Source organism: Molothrus aeneus, chromosome 10, assembly GCF_037042795.1.
Source record: "Molothrus aeneus isolate 106 chromosome 10, BPBGC_Maene_1.0, whole genome shotgun sequence".
Classification (NCBI taxonomy): domain Eukaryota; kingdom Metazoa; phylum Chordata; class Aves; order Passeriformes; family Icteridae; genus Molothrus; species Molothrus aeneus.
This window is the reverse complement of record NC_089655.1, coordinates 20,318,091-20,338,952: the sequence shown is the minus strand read 5'-3', so window position 1 is coordinate 20,338,952 and position 20,862 is coordinate 20,318,091. Positions and strand designations below refer to the sequence as shown.

The 20,862-nt window shown below is 37.9% G+C and overlaps 1 protein-coding gene across 7 annotated transcripts in view; it reads left to right on the top strand.

Annotated features, from left to right (window-relative positions):
* NLGN1 (neuroligin 1) overlaps window positions 1–20,499 on the top strand; it is a 295,783-nt gene extending 275,284 nt beyond the window's left edge. For 4 of the 7 annotated variants that reach the window (XM_066557114.1, XM_066557110.1, XM_066557111.1 and 1 more), the window contains 3 exons: window positions 9,352–9,564; window positions 14,461–15,250; window positions 16,234–20,499. In XM_066557114.1, the coding sequence (XP_066413211.1) occupies window positions 9,352–9,564; window positions 14,461–15,250; window positions 16,234–17,056 (1,826 nt within the window). In that variant the 3' untranslated portion in view covers window positions 17,057–20,499. The remainder of the gene's footprint in view (window positions 1–9,351; window positions 9,565–14,460; window positions 15,251–16,233) is intronic. The other 3 variants (XM_066557115.1, XM_066557112.1, XM_066557109.1) reach the window with 1 other exon arrangement.
* The last annotated feature ends 363 nt before the right edge of the window (window positions 20,500–20,862 follow it).

Here is a 20,862-nt window from a genome sequence, read left to right as displayed (position 1 = left end):
CAGAAAATTAGATTTGATGCCTCTATCTGGGCATATATGCTCTTACAAATGTTTCTGGTGTTCAGCTAATAGCAGTGAAAACAGCATAAGAATCCCACTAGCACAAGCCTGTGGATTAAAGTAGTTGTTTACAACACATTTTTGTTACAGACCTCCCCATGTTTTCCCTCGTGGCCCAGATAGTCAAAAAGCATGTTTGTGTTTGCTTTTAATTGGTTTGCTCCTCTGAGAGATCTTTTGCCACTGATAAAAAGCCCACGGACTTTGAGAGGTCAGCAGGTATGAAGTGGAAAGCCTGCTATGTTTCTTAGCTTTCCCACTGTTGGCCAAAGTCCTTTTCTCTAAATATTCATATTCCCAGCCTCCCTCTCACTGAGGTACCAGTGCCCCTGGTGCTGCAGCAGGGCAGGTGTAGGGTGGTGGCACAGGTAGGACAAGGAGTTTGTCACCCCCAGAGCAGATGGACAGGTTGTTATCACTGCGGTAAAGATATTGCCACATGTTCCTGAGGATTTGTTAAGTAATAAATGGAGGGTGTGCCCCAAGTTTACTTCAAGGAGCACGGTCAAAAGAGATAGAAATCCACATGAATAACAGAACTCCAAGAGTGATGTTGATGCTGCTTGAATAGGATTAAGCTTTGCAAATAGAGAAGGGAAGAGGAAAGGTGGAGGAAGAGAGAAAGAAGGAAGATAGAAAAGTTTTATTTCTCAGGCTTTCTCAAAACTTATTAAAATTCCCAGTACTGTCTTCACTGAGCAGGCCACACAAGTCAGATCTTGATTATTTAAGTCTGATGTGTTGTGTAACTCACACATTCAAAAGCAAGGCAGGATTTTTGTGACCTCTACCTGTGTTCTACTGTTCATAAAACTTTCCTGAATTGAATCTTATCTCAACAGTCACACATTCCAAAGGCCTCTGGTTGTGATTTAAGAATGCAAGCTGAATGGAGTTCTTCATAAATTGGTCCAATGGTTAATCTTTTCTTTTTATTTTCAAATAAGGAGATTTGAGTTCACAGTAAATTAGCACCATAATTTCTGAGTTCTGATTGAAAGACTGCACTTCCAAATAGCTGCTAGGCTTCTAACTAGTGATTTGCATATGCAGTTTTACATGAAGACTTTTAACTTCCTTTTCATCAGCTCATGGAATATATAGTAGCATTGATTGGACCCTCATTGCAAATCTCAATCCTGGGAAGAAAAATCAAAAATTATGGTGCTGTCCCTCTAAAGTATGAATTTTCCCTTCTAGTGAAATTAAACCCATCCTTTCTCTCAATTACCACACAGTCAAAATTCTGAGAAACTGCATGGTATTATTGGGGGAAAAAAGCATTAATATGGAGCCAGAGTGACCATTATAAAGTAAAGATGATTTCCAGGCTCAAGTCAGAAAAAATGTTCTCTGGCATGTAATAATCAATTAAAATATATTACCTAAAGGATGTGATCTGCATGCAATTCTAAGTAGCTGCACATATTACACAGCTTATTACACAGAAAAAATTTCTCAGATATTTTGGGTAGAAAGATCTTCAAGTCCCATATGGGCCATCTTCAAATAAAGAACTCATTTTGCCCAAATCTTGAATGAAAATGGAAAGCAGAGTTTCATGGGGTCAGTTTTCATCTTTAAAGCTTTGCACATGAAGAGCATTGATAATTGTCAACTCTCCTCTATAAAATCTCTTCTGGGTTTGTAGCTGCTGCCTTGAGTTGTATCATCTAAAGTGAAAAGTTATGGAATATTTCATGAAAGGCCAGCAAATCTCAATGGCTGAAATGCATTCTGAGCTTGCTACTGAAAATAGGAGTGCTGAGAGACCATAGGAGAGGGCAGATTTTTGGTGCAATGTGCTGTGGGCTGCTTCACTTTGCATATTGCACTACTTGAAGTAAGTGGGACTGGAACAGCTGTGCGCTCAATCCTGGTGAAGATAAAAATCTCTCCCTCGGGGCATTGCTTTCTTCTGCCAAGTAGGACAGTCAAGTGTTGGATTTGGCTGTGGACTTTTCTGTTCTCTCATGTAGCCTTTCCTTTCCATTTGGGCTTTGGCTGAATATTTTGAAAGGATCAGTCCATGTTTGATTTTTGGTATTCCACACATTATCCTGTAAGATTTTGGTTTGTCCAGGCTGTCTTTCAGGGATGATTTTATTTATATTTTTGTAAAAGTTCTCAGATTTTATAAGAGCACTGCTAGTGAATTACTTAGTAATATAATGTTCATTTCCTGTGAAGACTTTATATGCAACTTATACTTTTAACCAAAACTTGAGTTGCCCTAGAGCATGACCCAGCCATGTACCAGTAACTTTGATTTTTACCTTGTGGAAGGCATTTAAGCAGATGTTCTTTGATAGCAGTAGAATTTCTTGTTTTTTTTTTTTTCCAAAATGAGAATATTTATAGATATTGCTATTTTCTGTAGCAAACCCCATCTTTTTTCTTGTATTTTTCAAAGAAAAGAACACATTCAAATCAAAGGTACTCCAGCTGCCTCTTGTGTCCACCTGTGCCATAATGTCATTCATCAGCTCTTAAGGCTCACTTCTCCTTTCTAGTATGTGTCAGCACATATCACTTAAAATCTTGTAGAATTAGTATCTGCTGCTGTATTTCTGAGACTGGGCTCACCTCCTCCTTTTCCCTTTTGCTTTTAGAGTGAATCCAGAAATCTGTATTAAAGATCTCAGCTCGTGGACTGGCCCCATTGCTTATAGAGCTCTCAAAGTGTCTCTGAGGTTGTTATCAGACTTTCCTTTGACTTCAGTAAAGATCATCAGTAACAAGTTACTGTAGAGCTGATCTCCCCTGTGGCTGTGCTGGGGCTGGCAGGCACAGAGCCCCTTGGATCCCTGCTCCCTCTGCCAAAGCCTGCCCCACACCACAGCCCCCTGTGCAGCCCTGGGATGGTCACAGGACAAGGCTGAAATATCAATATCATGCACACAGAAAATACCCAGAATTTGAGAGCCTCCCCACAACTGTCCCGACATGACAGAAAAGGCAGAGTGGGATATAAGCATTGACAATGGGAAGGAGAGGCAGATACAGATTTTTCAAAGCACTCTCAGACTTTTATCATCCCTTTACTGAAACTTAAAGGCAGAGTCACCCACTTCTCACAGCTTTCAGAGAATGATGGATTTATAATGTGTTTCAACATCTACAGGATGCTTAGAACTGTAGAATCATAGAATGAATTGTGTTAGACCTTAAAGATTATCCAGTCCAACTCTCTGTCATGGGCAGGGAAACCTTCCACTATCCCAGGTTGCTCCAAGTCCCTTCCAACCTGGCCTTGGACAATTCCAGGGATCCAGGGCCAGCCACAGATTCTCTGGGTAACCTGTGCCAGGCCCTCACCACCCTCACAGGCAAGAATTTCTTCAGATATCCACTGCTTTTGTAGGTTCCAGTGATTTCACTAATATTAATTCAAAGGATTTAATACCTGGGAGGGATGTTTAAAATTGCAATAGTAGACCAATGCTGAAATAGCACATCAGAGTTCATAGACCATCACAGACTTTCTTCCTTGCATACTTAAAAAATGCCAAATGATATAATTGGCAAGCTTGTGTATTTACTGATTCAGTCCTGTAAATTGTTTACTTTGGTGAAATGAAGGAAGTCAATGACCAAGGAAGTCACCATCCCTGGAGGGATCTATAAGAGTGTAGATGTGGCACCTGGGGACACAGGTTAGTGGCTGGCTTGGCAGTGCTGGTTAATGGTCCTAAAGATCTTTTCCAACTTAAATGATTCCATGATTCTGTGATTCTTGGGTCAGAAACAGCCAGGAAAGGGTGCATCATGATGCAGCATGGTACTACACACATTTCATGGAGTTTAGCTAAAATCTTGCACTTCTGAAATCATTAATCTCATTACTAATATGTATGTGGTAGAAAGCTACAGGAACAGACAAGAACTTTGCTAATGCTGCAATCACTTTTCTGTATACGGAATGGATTTCATACAAAACACCTGCTTGAGCAGCACTTTCAGAATTCTGGCTTGTCTGATTCTCAAGCAGAGGTACACTGCAGATGTCTGTAGAGGAATATTTTTCATGCACTGAATAGTTCATATTCTCCTACATTTTTCTTATGGGAGTTCCTAGTCCTTTTAGCCACCTTATCCCCTATCCATGACTAAAATAAGCCATTAAAATTAGGAAGTGCTGGTCAGCAGAGCAAGGAGCAGTATCCTCTGCTTCGTGAATATCATACGCACATTAATGCTCACAGTGCTGCTGCCCATGTAAATCATTCCGATTACTTAGCTGATGTGAATTCTAGAGAGATGGCTAAGATGAAAACAAATGTGCTCTTTAAGTTTAACCATCTCTCTTAAAATTTGCTTATCTTGCTCACATTCCTATAGTTTAAAGGGCAGTGGAAAATTTCAGTACATGGCAATTACCATTCAATATTAATAGAAGGTGTTGAACTAAAGTCCTAAGCAATGAATCCAGAGGGAATAAAAATTCTTTCCTCAAAAACTACTCGGGATTCTTCCACTATGCATTGGTGCATTTATACTTGTGCAATCTAACATTTGCTTTTAACAAAATTAAAGCTGGCATTTGACTGCACAGGGAATTGTAACTGGAAACCTAGCTAAATTATTATAACACTTGCCTAAACAGGTGGGTAATATTAAAGTCTGAGGTGTTACTGCTTTCAGAGACACAACTTTTGGAAAAAGCCCTTTACTCATGTCAGACCAGCTTCTATATGCTCTTGTGCTTTATTTTTAGAGTAGCATTTGTTGCTGCATATTTTCTCACAGGCAGATATTTTTGTGTGTGTGTTGTGCCCAGCAAGACATTCTGCCCCTTACTTCCATCCAGCCACGAAGGTCACTGGGCCATCCAACACTCACAGGGACAGAACTCATTAGAGGGCTGGTTTGGGTCTCCTGTGATGTGAAATGGCATTTTCATACCCCCCAGCCTGCACCTGGTCTCTCACTGCATCACTGGGTTCTAGCAGTCCCTTACATTAGGAAAAAATCTGTCTTGGTCTCCCTCACTGCATTAATTTGAATCTTCAAATTAGGCCAGATCTTAAAATAATTCAAACTACCCAAGGTTTTCAGCTAAATATTTTAAGTTTCCCAAGTCCATTATTTTATTTACTCTTCAAAAATGCTGGAATCATATTAGAAAAAAGATTCATCTGAATGGCAAGCAGAAATAATTACCCAGGCAGGTAAGCCTATAAAGCATTAAAATTTATCTTAATACAAAATAGAGGGTCTGGTTGTGGCAGTCTGCATATTTGTCTAACAGACATGTAACAGAGAAATTGTCCAAATGAGCTTAATAAATCTCTTTCTTATACTCACAAAAGACCACATACTCACTTCCATAATTCTATTAGAGTCTGCTCCTCTGAAGGAGATAAAAGAAGAGATAACCTCTCCATTCAGAATACAAAATAGCAATTGTTCAGCTGATGATTGGAATATTTCCAGTAGAAGGACTTAATTATGGAACAAAATTAGCTCAATCTGACCTTTTTAGAGAATAATGCAAAACTAAGTTTTTTGCAAATGTCTTCCTGGAATAACTGAAATAAGGAATAATTTACTTCCCTCTTTTTACAAGAGCAAAAGGTGGCAGAATATGATAGCAGTGTTCTTGGTGAGATGACAGTCCAAAGATAATAATGAGACAGTATGTGCAGAAAGAGATAATATATTTTAATAGACCAGCTGATAGTTTAAAAACAGAGAAGCTTTCAGACACACAAGACCTTTGCAGCAAGAGCAGGTTTCCCTCAGTGACTCAAAATTGCAAGCTTAATAACTAGATGGTGTAATGGTTGTGTCATAGGACTGCACCAAAATGTATGGCATCTATATCCATTACACACTGAAAGCTCCTCTTGGGATGAAGACAAAACCTATTGTTCCAATCTCTGCTTTATCTCTGTGATAAATAGGAATAAGTACCTGCACCCACAGACCAACAGGCTGGGGATGATGTTGGTGTTAAAGCATTTCCCTCCAGGTCTTTAGTTCCATGCATTTATCTGTATTGAGGCACTCCTCACTAGAAAAAGAAAAAAAAAAAACAAACACAAACTGGAAAGAAAAACCTTATCTGTTTTATCAGTCCCATCTCTGATTTCATGACATTCTGAATGCTCCTAAGCCATGCTGATACCACTGCATACAAGAAAAAAGGCATGAACAGGTGGTGATATTAACAGCCTTCTTATGGTTCTGAAAAATGAGATGGAAATGTTTCATGTCATGAAAGTCAACATCAATCATCATCCATCTTGTGCAGATATGGAAATCAGCCAGTGTGGTTCTTGCTGAGGAGGTGTGAGATATTTCTTTTGCATCAGAGCTGTTGCTCTGGACACAAGTCATAATTTGTTTAATATAGATGAATGAGGAGAATATAACTAACACTGCTTTCTTTCCCCTTTTTTTTTTTTTTTTTTTATTAAACTGAAAGCTCCCCCTCCTGGCACATTCCCTGAACTGAATGCAAGGTTCCTGACACCTACTTTTAGCAGGAGATTCATGAAGATTCTTTAAAAGTAGTATATTTATAGTCTCCCAAGGATTTCCTGTTTCTCTGTCCAGCTATGAGACTTGATATAATGTGACACCAGGGGTTTGCCCTAAGGCTTTGTCTGTAATTTTAATCTGTTGCTTTTCCAGGCAAAGACTTATGGTTTCTACTTTGTTGCATATCATATAGAGTAAAGGAAACAACTTTTTCAGAAAGTTTGAGTGTTCACATTTGTGTTCAGAGTGATCAGTGTAGCTCAGCTATAATCACACCATCTAATTTCCTAATAAATGCCTTGGAATAATTCTGAGAAATCTCCTGGATCTCTTGGAAGGAATGCTGCAGCTCTGCTTGAGAGCAGATCCTGACCAGGCTCAGGGCATCTGAAAGGCAGAGAAAACAAAAAAGCAAAGAGGGATGTGTTTATGTCACAGTTTTGGTAACTGCTGTAACTGCTCTCATCTCATTGCTGCCTGTGCTAGGGACTGCCAGTCCCTCTAATCCCCTGAATCAGTGCTGGCACTTCTGTGCTTAATGTGATGAACTGATTTCTCACTGAATTTCCACAGCCATACACTCATGCAAAGAAAGAGGAAGGCTTTCCCAGCGTGTACAGCCACAGGATCCTGTAGTTCCCATAAATTCCTACATTTTAATTTTGTTACAGTCCCTGGTACTATCCCTCAGCTCCAAGCAGGCTGGCAAAGGCAGTGACACTGGTTAGGGAGCTTTCATTACATTTGCCATCGTATTCAAAGACATCATTCCCTGTGTCCTTAAAAATTATTTATGGAGGACAGCATTTTACTGGAGCATGAAGCCAAGAAGGAATGTTCCTGTGCAGGCAGGACTGTGCTGGGGCCATGCTTTCACATAGCCATGCTCAGCAGCCCCCTGGCCACACAGAGCAAAGATAAGGAGGGTGAAGCAGAGTAAAATAACATCATCATGATCTCAGCTCAGTGCTGAGCTGTAACAGTAAAGTGAGAATGAATGAATAAATGAATTATAATTATGTCTTCCTTTTCTAGGCTTCTCCTGAATATCAAGGGGTATTTTCTTCTATGGAAGTGGTGTTACTTTGCTTTCTGTGCAGTTAGGTAATAAACATGGCAGGTTTCAGTTGGAGAAGAGTGGATGTTTTAAAGTCTAGCACAGAGTAACAATTCACTACAGATACAATGAATGAAGTATGTCTATTAGACTTGGTACATTAGGTCTGGAAGTGGGAGAATTGCTGGCCTGGCACCTTACGCCACTTTCCTCTTCCCTCTCTGTGGTTACAAAAATCAGGATTGACCTACACAAACAAAGCTGCTCGCCCTAAACGGAGCAGAGCTCAGCTGCTGAGGCAGTGAGGCCAACGAGCTTCCAGTGCCATTTACAGCAAAGAAGGGCTGTCAGTTTAAATGTCTCTATGCATAGGGCAGAACACCAAATGCAGGCTTGCCATTTGAAGCCAAATCAGAGTAATAATAAAGTGAAAAATGACACATTCATTATATCCATGAATATAGGTACACACATGCACCTATCTGTATTCTTTTTAAATCCTTGCTATACAGATATATATACACACGTGTCTTCTTAGAAATGTCTTAAAAGCTGCTTTTATTGTCATAATGAAAGAGTAGGACTCCTTTGAGAGCCATTTGTCTGCAAAACTACTGTAAACTTCCTTTGAGTAGGCTGTCTGCACTCAAGAGAGTTGAATCAGTAGAACTTTGACGAGACTAGAAGACCCACTGATATCTAATTAATGTGGAAATAATTGTTGTAATCGTTGCATTTCTCTACAAAGCATGTACTGAAAAGCACTTACACGATTTAGTGAGCATCAAATCAGTTTGATATGCAAATGGAGGTATGGACTACTTCATAATGCTGGTGGTATTTAAATATTTGTTTACTAAGCTGAGAAAATTCAAAATGTCAACAAATGGGGTCCAAAAGCGATGTCTTTTATCAACAGAGACTTTCTTCATGTTTTTACTGTATGTCTTTTAGAGTCAGTAGGCTCTAATGACAAGAGTAACAGCAATGCAAAATGTGAAGTGACTGCTGGGAGTAAAGTGTGGATCAGTTGTTCCAGCACCTGACACATTCCAACAGTTTTCCTCCAGGAATAAAAGGGAGCAGTTGTAGTGCTCTCCAGATTACCCCCAAGCTCCTACCTTTTTGGTTTTAAGGGGTCATGGAAACATTGACTTCATCCACTTCACGTAGATTCAATTAACTCAGGTTAATGGCTGTGGGATGGAGCTCAGGGACCTGAGAGCTGCTCCCATTGTTCAGCCTGGCCTGTCCTGTGACATAAACTGCATTTCTGGGTGGAGAAAAAAGTAAAAGACAATGAGTTGCCAGGGCAGGAGCAGAGAGTCCACAGGGAAGTGGATTCATTGCATCTCAAGCACATGCAAAGCTGCATCCAAGTACAGAAAAGCAACACAGACTTGATCAAATTATGTACAGATTATCTGTTTCCTAAACTTCTAGTCTTAAAATCAGTACAATCAACAAAAAGTCCTTGGGAGTAATAAGCTGTGAACTGTTCAGATTTAGATGAGTGTTTTACCTGGGATGTGTCTTTGCTACATATATTTATCACGGCCAAAAGAGTGGATATCAAATATATTTTATTTCAGGAGAAGTGTAAAATTACAAATTGTTCCCAGGGACTGTGGAAAAGTATGTAGTTGCATGATATTTAATAGCATACACTTCTGAAATCTTGGAAGATTTTAACAGGATCACTCAGAAGAACCCTTGCTAACCCCTTCTCTTTTTATTTACTTTGACAGGATTTCTGAGCACTGGGGACCAAGCAGCAAAAGGAAACTATGGCCTCCTTGATCTAATTCAAGCTTTGCGATGGACTAGTGAAAATATTGGGTTCTTTGGTGGTGACCCATTAAGAATAACTGTTTTTGGATCTGGGGCAGGAGGTTCATGCGTCAATCTCTTGACTTTATCCCATTATTCTGAAGGTAACCGTTGGAGCAATTCAACCAAAGGTATTATACAGGTTGCAAATTTTGACAATTTTGGTGTCTGCATGCCACCACCATTAGTACTATGTGATGTTCTGTATATTCTCTTTGTTTCTATGAACTGTTGAGTTCAGCTCAGTATTAAGAAACTTTTTAAAGGCTGTACAAGCCTCCTTCTCCCTCAGCTCTTCTGTGCATGTTTAAATTTTGGGTCACTTTCTTCTTTTTCCTAGGGAGCTTTGTAGAAACACTTTATAGCAGACTTCTGAACGGCATTTTCTTGGTGCATCATTTTTGTCTCTTTTCTTTCCTACCTAAGGGTGTCTTTTTTGGAAAATCAGTCAGTCATGCTCACAGTAGATGAGGTCATCTATATTCAGACAGTTGTGAAAGGTGTGTTTAGTTTCTCCTGAGGAGCAGAATTTAAAGAAAACTAAAATGACAGAGTTTCTCTTTTCAGGCTAACAGCTGAATTGCTTAAAACTATTATTTTGTGTGAAGGAAACAAGTATCTAGTTCAGAAATCTTTTGTCTGAAACTGCATGGACTTCACTTGCTGTCATCTAATAAAAGAATGGTTGAATGTTTTGCATGCATGATCCAAAATTGTCAAAGCATCCAAGTTGCAAATGGACTTCCTTCTATATGTTTTTTTCCTATTCCATAACTAACACCTTTTCTCTCTAGTTGAGGCAGGTGGCAGGGAATTAAAATCATTCTGTTTGAGGCACCTAACTTATTCTTTCTATGATTTTTGCACCACAGTTTCACACAGTGTCTCTCATTTGCATGGCTCTTGCTTATTGATCATGTTACTTTTGTCTAACTCTTTTCACATATTTTTATCTGTATTAGTTTTATCAGGGACACCACACTGTGCCCTATGCATATAATCCTCCACTAATTTATATTGCTGTATCTCCATGGGGGACTAATTGGCTGGTCATAAAAACATAATTCTGCTGATATTAAAAGAGCTGCATTTCCCCAAAGTCATGTTACAAAGACCACTGAGATCAATAGAAGTGAGAGATTCTTTAGACCATGCCATTATGCTTTTTTAAATGAGAGAAAAATATAACTTCTACAAGAAGAGTCAAGTGGAAAATAAGACTGTGGTCTAAATTTAAGTCTATTTTCACAATTTGATTTTTAGTGTAATCTTTTTTTCTTCCATAACTGCCTGAACTCACATAGGAGATACTTAAAAGAAGATGCTTGTAAAATCAAGATGTAAGCATTACCTCACTGCACGGTGACCTGAGGGTGTCAATGCACCATCTTCTTTCATCAGAGCTCTAAAAACCAACTTTCTCATTAAGGATTAACTCCAGGTTGAATGAGGACACCTGGTTTATCTTCCCCTAGCTCTTTACTTTGTGTTAAAATCAATCTTCTTGGTGTAACATGACATCAATGCAAAATGCTACATTGACAATATTTGGACAGTCATGTGTTGCCTCTTATCAGCAAATAATACCCTGTCATATCCCAACACATGGCCAGAATTCTGCCAGGACCAGACCAGAATTTATTTGGGGAAAACTGAGGCACTTTGATGCCAACACAGCAGATCAGGGCATTTTAGAGGGGTCTGAAGAAGATTCAGTAAAAGTAAATTTTTGAGGATTTCTTTTAGAAGCAAACTCATGCTTTGATGAAATTTGGATTAAACAGAACAACTCACCACACTCCCATGTTATGTTTCATTTGGAGGTGGTTAAATCTGCCATTAAAAAAAAAAAAGAAAGAAAAAAGAAAATATAAATTGGTCAGGTTCAAATAAGTAGTTATTTCTTGACATTTCCAAACCCCCTTTTTGTTTCATGTTGTTTCACATTCACATATGAGAGATGGAGAAGGACTTTTAACAAAAGCATGCAGTGATAGGACAAGGAGGGTGGGCTTCAAACTGACAGAGGGCAGGGTTAGATCAGATATTATGAAGAAATTCTTCCCTCTGAGGATGGTGAGGCCCTGGCACAGGGTGCCCAGAGAAGCTGAGGCTGCCCCATCCCTGGAAAAGTCCAGGACCAGAGTTTGGACAGGGCTTGGAGCAACCTGGGATAGTGGAAGTGTCCCTGCCCATGACAGGGCGTGGAACCGGATGAGCTTTATGGTCCCTTCCAACCCAAACCTTTCTGGGATTCTGGGATTCTATGATTATCAACCAGTCTCTCTCATAAGATGTAAATTCAGAAGCTCTCTTTGCTTCTGTCATCTCCCTCTGAAAGATTCCCTTGGCAGCTGAGAGGAAGAATTCAGCCTATTTCAAGGTGGAGCTGTTCACAGCCTCCCACCTGCAAGTGGGCAGAGTAGCACCCATTTTCACAAAGTGCTCTTAAAATACAGATGAATATATGCAAATTATTATTATTTACTGTGGTGAGACACTGAATAAGGGTCACAAAGCGCTGTGGCCCATTGAACATTTAAATCTTCTTTCCATCAGTCTGAAGCCCATAATCTTCAGACATAGTAATAAGAATAAGAATAATACACATCATCAGATAAAAATGCAGTTCTCCATCCTGTGAAGTACAAATTTCTGCCACAAATTTTGTGACAGAATGAAAATAATTTTTCCGTACTGTTCATTTTTCACCAAATGGTTTGAGTGGAGGAATAGCTCTGTCAGCATTCTTCAGCACAAGGAGGGATGTTTGGTTTCATTTCCTCAGATGGTTTTATGGCCAAAGGACTTGACCACTTTTACTTAATCCAGCATCTGATGTTTATGTAGCACTTAGTAAGCCACAGTGTTTGTATCAGCATTTTCTTACACATAGCTTACACTTTCTGTCCTTGTTCAGACATATTTAATAAAGCAATAAAGTTAGATTTACACAGTATGCAAAAACCCACGCACATTATGAATTATCATTAACTACATTTTTGTGAAAATTCAGCTTTGTCATTTAGTTACATTTATTACAATGCCTGGGTCCTCTGTGGTAATTCTACTGACTTTGAGCTGATTTATACTAGCTCAATATCTGACCTTATAAACATGCAAATATATTTTTAGCTGTTTATATCTCAAGCTCATTCTTATTTTTACTCATATCTTGCAAGAAAATATTATCTTGGATATGACTTCTCATAAGTTTAAGAAGGGGCCTGAGTTTACACATTTCAGTCTCTATACCTACATAACTCGAAGAATTTTTTTATTGGGACCTAATACAATGATTCACATCATTGAATGATTTAAAAATTCCTGAGGAGCTTGTAAAATGTTTCCTATCAGCAACAGATTCCAACTTATTTTTGAGTGTACAGGGTGTGGTGCTGCAACAGAAGCTATAAAAGCATTTCTGTTTTGATTTAGAGGCTAGGGAGGTTTTTTTAATCAATAGAAATATGTTGCTTATCAACACAAAAGCCATCTTGTGTATAATTGGAATAAATTTCTGAGGTAAGCTGAGAGCCCTGGCTCCAGTTCCTCTGGTGTGAGTATCCAGCTATTCATCAAGCACTGGAGCAAAGATTCCTGGTGGAACTGAGTGAGGCCAGGTGTCACGTTCAGTCCCTAAGTGACTCCACCAGAGACAGTGGAATGACTCCAGGTGCCCATCAGCACAAGTAAAACAAAATTTTGACCCATATATCTTAAATCAGCATAACTTTTGAACATTACAGACCATTTTGCATTACCCAGAGTGACCTATAGGAGGTAGGGTCCAGTATAAAATATTTTCCAGTAGTTTATGCAAAACTTATGATACTGAAATGAAAATGAAAAAAACCCAAACTCCTCACAAAACAGAAAGGCCACCATTACCTAAATATTGTCAAAATACCTATTAAATACAACCTAAATTACCTAAATATAGTTTCTGAGCAATATTTTACACAAGGCTCAGATTTATAATCTCTTTCAGAACCCAAAGTACCCTCCTCAAATGGAGTGGAAAAACACAAAGAAGCACAAGAAGTATCAAAGCAAGGATGGAGTTCTGATTACATTAAAGCCAATAGCAAAATAATTGCATTAATTCACTGACTACGAGAGGGTGAGGCTATCATCCAGGACATGTTTTAAAAATCCTTACAGAAGGGAGAGGAAAACATAAATTTTAACGCATTTTGTTATTTCTTTGGGTAGAATTCCTGGTCCAGAGTGATAATTAAATCAGCATACATTCAAGTTAAATGCACTGAAGACTTAGGGATTTACTGCAGGTTTATATGCAGTGCCAGATCATTCTCTCTCCCTTAACTGAATACCTGAACATATGTTTAAATATCTGAATTACAAAGCTAAACAGTGTAAAATACATCATTTCCCTTTTTATGTAAGTGTGATCAATATAAACCTGCCTTAAAAAAGCTCCTTACAAGAAAAGATTTTGACTTAGACACTTATAAATTTAATAGCTGCCTGGTACCTTTTCATCTATTACTCCAGAATATAAACTTTTGCAGTGATACACAATTTAAAAGCACTGCATCTTTCAAACCAAGTTTAATTCCAAAGAAAACATTAAAAAGTGTAATAGATTAATTTCACACATAGTTGTATGCATGCATGCTGATCATGGCTTGAACAATACCAAAAACTTCAACCCATTTCAGAGACTTGATGGTTTTCACTCCAACCTATACTTAATTTTAAGAATTTATTTAACCTGATAGTGTTGTCCTACAGAAGGTAATGCCACTCTTTTTTTTTCTGAAAATCTGGACTATATTGAGGGAGAATCATTTGCTTTAGCACATACTGCATTTATTTTTTGCACATTACCTGTAGGTACAAATGCAGTCAGATCTCACCACCCCTTATATTTAAGTGCTATTAAGATTCAGGTATCTCTTCTGTTAAAGTTTTCTATTGTTTCAAAGAACTCCTTTGAATCTTTCAAAGTCTGTGGCTGTTTCAAGGTCGCTTCAGTAGTTTTCAAATATTTCTCCCCACAGGACTTTTTCAAAGAGCAATAGCTCAAAGTGGAACAGCTCTCTCCAGCTGGGCAGTTAGCTTTCAGCCTGCAAAATATGCCAGGATGTTGGCTACAAAAGTTGGTTGCAACATGTCAGACACTGTAGAACTGGTGGAATGTCTGCAGAAGAAGCCTTACAGAGAACTTGTCGACCAGGACATCCAACCAGCAAGATACCACATAGCCTTTGGACCAGTAATCGACGGCGACGTGATACCGGACGACCCTCAGATCCTGATGGAGCAGGGAGAGTTCCTCAACTATGACATCATGCTGGGAGTTAACCAAGGGGAAGGGCTGAAGTTTGTTGAAAACATTGTGGATAGTGAAGATGGCATATCAGCCAGCGATTTTGACTTTGCGGTTTCTAATTTCGTCGATAACTTATATGGATACCCCGAAGGCAAAGATATATTGAGGGAAACTATTAAATTTATGTACACAGACTGGGCAGACCGGCACAACCCTGAGACCAGAAGGAAAACGCTGCTGGCTTTGTTCACTGATCACCAGTGGGTTGCACCAGCAGTGGCCACAGCAGATCTTCACTCAAATTTTGGATCGCCTACGTACTTCTATGCCTTCTACCATCATTGCCAGACAGATCAGGTACCTGCATGGGCAGATGCAGCCCATGGAGATGAGGTTCCTTACGTACTAGGAATCCCCATGATTGGTCCTACTGAGCTATTTCCTTGTAATTTCTCCAAAAATGATGTCATGCTAAGTGCAGTGGTGATGACGTACTGGACAAACTTTGCAAAGACTGGGTGAGTACCAGATAATGAATGGTCTTGTAGGCAAACTTTGGATGGAACGGTGCCTTCCATTTGTTATCTCCCTTGGGAATTCCTCTGTACTTGTAGGATGAATAAGAGAATTGAGAATTAAGAATTGAGTTGGATATTTATGTTTACTGTAATGTCCTTTGGCTCACTTACATGTTTTTGGAAAAAGAGGGGAAAAATATCTTTGCAGACTTTCTGCGAGGAAATTTTAAAATATACACAAAACTAACTAAGGAAACTCTGGAAAAGTGTAAAACTAAGCATTTAACATGTGTAGAGATAAAACCAGCTACATTAGTACCTGCCTTTACCCTGCCACTGATACTTTCATTCCATGAGACAGAAAATTACATAAATATTGCTTCAAATATAATACAGCTTATTTTAGTAGCACATTTTGTCTTAAATTCTCACTTCTGACCATAAAATATGTGGCTTTAAACTTGGAAAGTTTTGCCATTTTCATTAGTTCTTTTTTTTCACTGGAGTTCAAAAACCTTTGTTACATTTGACTACTTATTTTTGACTATGTATTGCACTGAGTTGTGCTCTACCATGATCCTTCCCCTCTGGAAGGCCAAAGATGATTCAGAGGAACAGAAATGTAGAGCTGTATGAACTTTATCCTGCTAAAAACAAGAAAAAAACTTATGTTCTCTCTGGTGTCTCACAGACATTTGGCCACGTCACCACAGCCCAGGCAATCTTCCCTCAGCAGCAAAAGATTTCACTGTGAGACACCAATATTTTGGAGAACCAGGAAAGTTGCTGAAGTCGGTGTAGAAGAAGGGTTCTTTTGCATAATGCTGCTTCCAATCAATATTATTAAGGCCTCTAATTTTAGGGAATAGCACTCTGCTCCGTCCAAAGGCAGTCTTAAACGTTTAGTATAAAATCTTAATGATGCTAATTTTATAATTCCATTTGAAATGCTTTGTAACAATGGACATATCTTTTTCTTTCAGTGACCCAAATCAACCAGTGCCGCAAGACACAAAATTCATCCACACAAAACCAAATCGTTTTGAAGAAGTAGCATGGACCAGATATTCTCAGAAAGACCAGCTGTATCTTCACATTGGATTAAAACCACGAGTTAAAGAACACTATAGGGCCAATAAAGTGAACCTTTGGTTGGAACTGGTACCTCATCTGCACAATCTTAACGACATTTCACAGTATACCTCTACCACAACTAAAGTGCCATCGACTGATAATACTTTCAGACCCACAAGGAAAAATTCTGTTTCAGTTACTTCAGCCTTTCCTACAGCCAAACAAGACGATCCCAAACAGCAGCCAAGCCCATTTTCAGTGGATCAAAGGGACTACTCAACAGAGTTGAGCGTTACTATCGCAGTTGGCGCATCTTTGCTGTTCCTGAACATTTTGGCCTTTGCAGCGTTGTACTACAAAAAGGACAAGAGGAGACATGATGTCCACAGGAGATGTAGCCCACAACGTACCACTACCAATGATCTCACCCATGCACAAGAAGAGGAGATAATGTCCCTCCAAATGAAGCACACTGACTTGGATCATGAATGTGAGTCCATCCATCCACATGAGGTGGTTCTTAGGACCGCCTGTCCCCCAGACTACACGCTAGCTATGAGAAGGTCTCCTGATGATATCCCCTTAATGACACCCAACACCATCACAATGATCCCCAACACTATACCAGGGATTCAGCCCCTACACACATTCAACACATTTACTGGAGGACAGAACAATACTCTGCCCCATCCTCATCCCCACCCCCATTCACACTCAACAACCAGGGTATAGCCAGACAAGACGAAACAAACTTTTATTTTTTGATGGATTACAGTAGGTGATATTACTGAAGATTACTTGGCTTTCAACCAACAAGACTCTTACTATTTAAATATGGAGGAATATTATGTGAATATACATATCAAGAACATTTGGGGTTTTGAAAAAAATGAATTGTACATATATCAAATGAACTTAAGAAACAAACAAAACAAAAGAAAAAAAGAAACAAAAAACAAAAAAAACCCAACTGTTTGCAATTGCTTGAAGCAGTTGTCCTGAATGATACTTTTTCATTCACATTCAAGTATTAATTTTTTGAAGATTTAAGTTACATAATGGAATTAGGCATGTGCAACACAAACAGGAAAGAACTATGACTGAAAATTTTAAAAACCTATAAATATGCACAAGGGACACACTAATGGAATGTCAGATAATTTTCACCAATTTTTATTTGGACCTGTTTTCTTGTGTAGACCATATTTACATATTTGAATAAGTACACAAAGCACCAATGCTGTTAAGGCCTTAGAAAGGGGCTCATGCTGAAATCTGCCAGTCAGAGAAGTTTTACAGCCTGGCAGGTACAACATTATCACATAAGTGCTGTCAGTATAAAAGTTGTGGGAATAAAGGAAACTGGATATTTTTAGCACGATGTGCATGATAATTTATATGCTTGGTGGCTGTGCTGCTGATTAAGCCGTAATTAAAATTCTTCTCATCCCATTGGAGTTTTTAATAGAAGCTTTCTCCATCAATTGGCACAACCTAAAGAAGTTTTTTAAAGGGGCAAAAGTAATTACAGTAAAATATTTCATGGTAGCTTCCGAAAAAGAAGGGATTGCAACAGTTCTTAAAGGTATTTATGGCATTCTAGGTATACAGTGGTGGACCCTCACTGATATGAATCCCAGACAAAAAAATGTATACTATTAATGTTCTTTTTCCTTTCCACCTAAATAATTTCTGACTTTGAAATAACTATAACTTTAGTGGAATCTCCTTTGATGAAAGATTTATAATTTGCTGTGATTTAGTTTCAGAGTATTTTGTTCAAATTGATGAGGTAAAGTGTGTCCAAAAATTTAATTGCAATGACATTTTGCCATTTAAAATTGCCCCAATATTACCGCTCTGATTACACCTTTCAGTTTATTGTTTCAACTCATGTTGCATGTTACAAAGTTTACTTATAATACTTTAATATAATGTTAATTCCCTTTTTGCTATACATTAGCTTTGTCATTCCAATTAATTCTTTAGACCAGATGGCAAGAGTGTAGAAAAAGAGGGTATATGAGACCGGGGAGAGAGCCAACAACTGGAAATTTAAAAATCTGGATACTACATATGTTTGTGTGATTTGAAGTGAATGTTCTAAAATCACAAGAAATTTTTCATTCCCCTGTTGCTTTCCAGTAATTCTATACCATGGTCCTTTCAAACGTTTGTATATGTAATCAGATGTACATTTATATAAAAGAAATAATTGAGATGGACTTAAGAGCACATCCCTGATAAATACTTTCTCTCTTACCTGTACTATATTTCTATTAGACTAAAGTTATGTGATTTTTTTTTACATTTTTTCAAATTACTAGCAATTTTGATAGTTTGTAAGATAATGCGAAGAACTTTCTCTGACAAACTAACTGCAGTAACAGAAACATTTCTTTTCAGTTACTCTTTTTCAAGAATGAAAGCTTATTACACACAAAAATTGTATACTACTTGATGGAAAATTACTTTGTATTTCTTGGCCATATTACTGGTCACTGAGTGAAATAAAGATAATCTGGATAACGAATATTATTCCAATGTTAAGAGACCTGATCTTTGCTCATTAAAGAGCTAAAATGTTTATTGCTGTTTTGTCATTTTTTAATGAAGTAATGGTAACTGTCTCAAATAAAGAGTAATATCTTAAGACCAGTCTGGTTTTTGAAGACATGAGGGTGCCTTCTACAATTAATAAAACTGCATATATGTAGGCCAGCCCCACCACAGCTATTTCGTACAGAAATATTGACATTGTGACTGCCATCACAAGCAAATCTCCTCCAAATTTCAGAAATGAGTTAAAAATGCAATATTGACACCAAAAAAAAAGGCAAGGAACAGGCCTAATTGAAATAAATCTGCAATATTCCATGATGAGAACAAAAATAAATCACCTGGGTTTTTTTGGGTGATTGAACTTTTATTATAAAAGATTGCTGAGAAGTTTAAAGTATGTTTGCTAACATGGAGCATAGACATTAAAAATAAAGCTGAAACCAAAATAAATACTGCAATTTCAGTTATTTTACATCCCTATTTAACAACAACAACAAAAAAACCAAAAAACAAAACAAAAAACCCCAAACATGTACTTAGTACTTGTTACAGTCCCCAGTTTCAAATTAAGGTCTTTTTGTAGAAGCATAAAAAATAGTCTTCAAAATCCAGGGCGGTCTGTGTGCAATTTCTGCCTGATGTGGTTGTGCTTTTAGACTGTGACCTGCCAATGTAAACCAATAAAAAGAATTGTCTGCCATCTGATAATTATTGTTTAATAAGAAGATTGTATTTTGCTATGTTGATGAAACAAAACAAAAAAAAATACAAAAATATTGATGGCCATAAAACAAGATATTAATGAAATATGATTTTATGTGCTTTTCTTAACTTTATCAAAACCAAAATAACTTTCTACTATAGTTTCTTTGTGGCCATATATCTATATATCTATATATACAGTATCTGGTAATTGTTTACTTTTATTAGTTACAAAATAAATGATTTAGGTAAACCAAGCATGACACTACACTTTATTTCTGTCAGCCAATAGTATTTAAAATGTGAAAGATGAAGGCAACAACACAAATTTTGTCACTCCTGTTTGAGAAAAAGAAAAAGTCCATTCCTGTGATGCAGATACTGTGAATGATATTTTAGTGGCTACTTTATACTGATATTACAGCAGCTGGCTTTCCAAAAGTAAGATGGTGTCCCACGTTTTAACACAACATTGAGAAAGAGCAAGAGATGTTTTAAAGCTGAAACGAAAAGATAAGAAATGGTTTTGGAATATCTTCATGTGCTTCATGGAATATAAGTTTGTTCTTTTCAAAATATTTTATCTATTTGATTTGTTTATCATGGTAGCATACACAAAAGCAAAATTGAGTGTGATATTTAATTTCTTGTATCATCCTTGGACCAGATTTCCAATAAAATTAGGATATCAGTCAGTCTTTGGAAGTTCAGTAAAAATATAAAGAGCCTGCATTTATTGATTTCACACTTTTGTAAATATGTTTGCAGACCTTTTTAAGAAAATGTATTCTACCATTTTGAGAAAAAAAAAATAACAATGGAATCATTGTCTCGTTTATCTATTGAAATTACAGGCAATATAATGTGCTGTGCTGACATTTCTAGGAGAAATAAAACCGATAAAAAACGCATTTTGCTCAATGGTATCTCAGTTGGTTGTACCTGGTGTTCTCCTCCCACGGAAGACTTGCAAGGCATGGATGAACTTCCTGGATAAAATCCTCCATAGGAAAATGTAGTTGTTATGTTTGTTGTCTGTACTAAACACGGATCCCTGTGTCACCAGTCTTTCATTATGGGATGTTTTTGTTACTCACACCCCCTGAAAACCGGATGAATAGGGGTCTAACAAATAAACATGTTACAGTTTTAAAGACGCCACTGCACAGAAGATGCTGGAGTTTCTGTTGCCAACTTCACTAGGAGATGAAACAGCTGACTTCACAGGAAGCTGTCAAACATCATGCTACTCCTTTGATGTTTGGAAGTTGTTG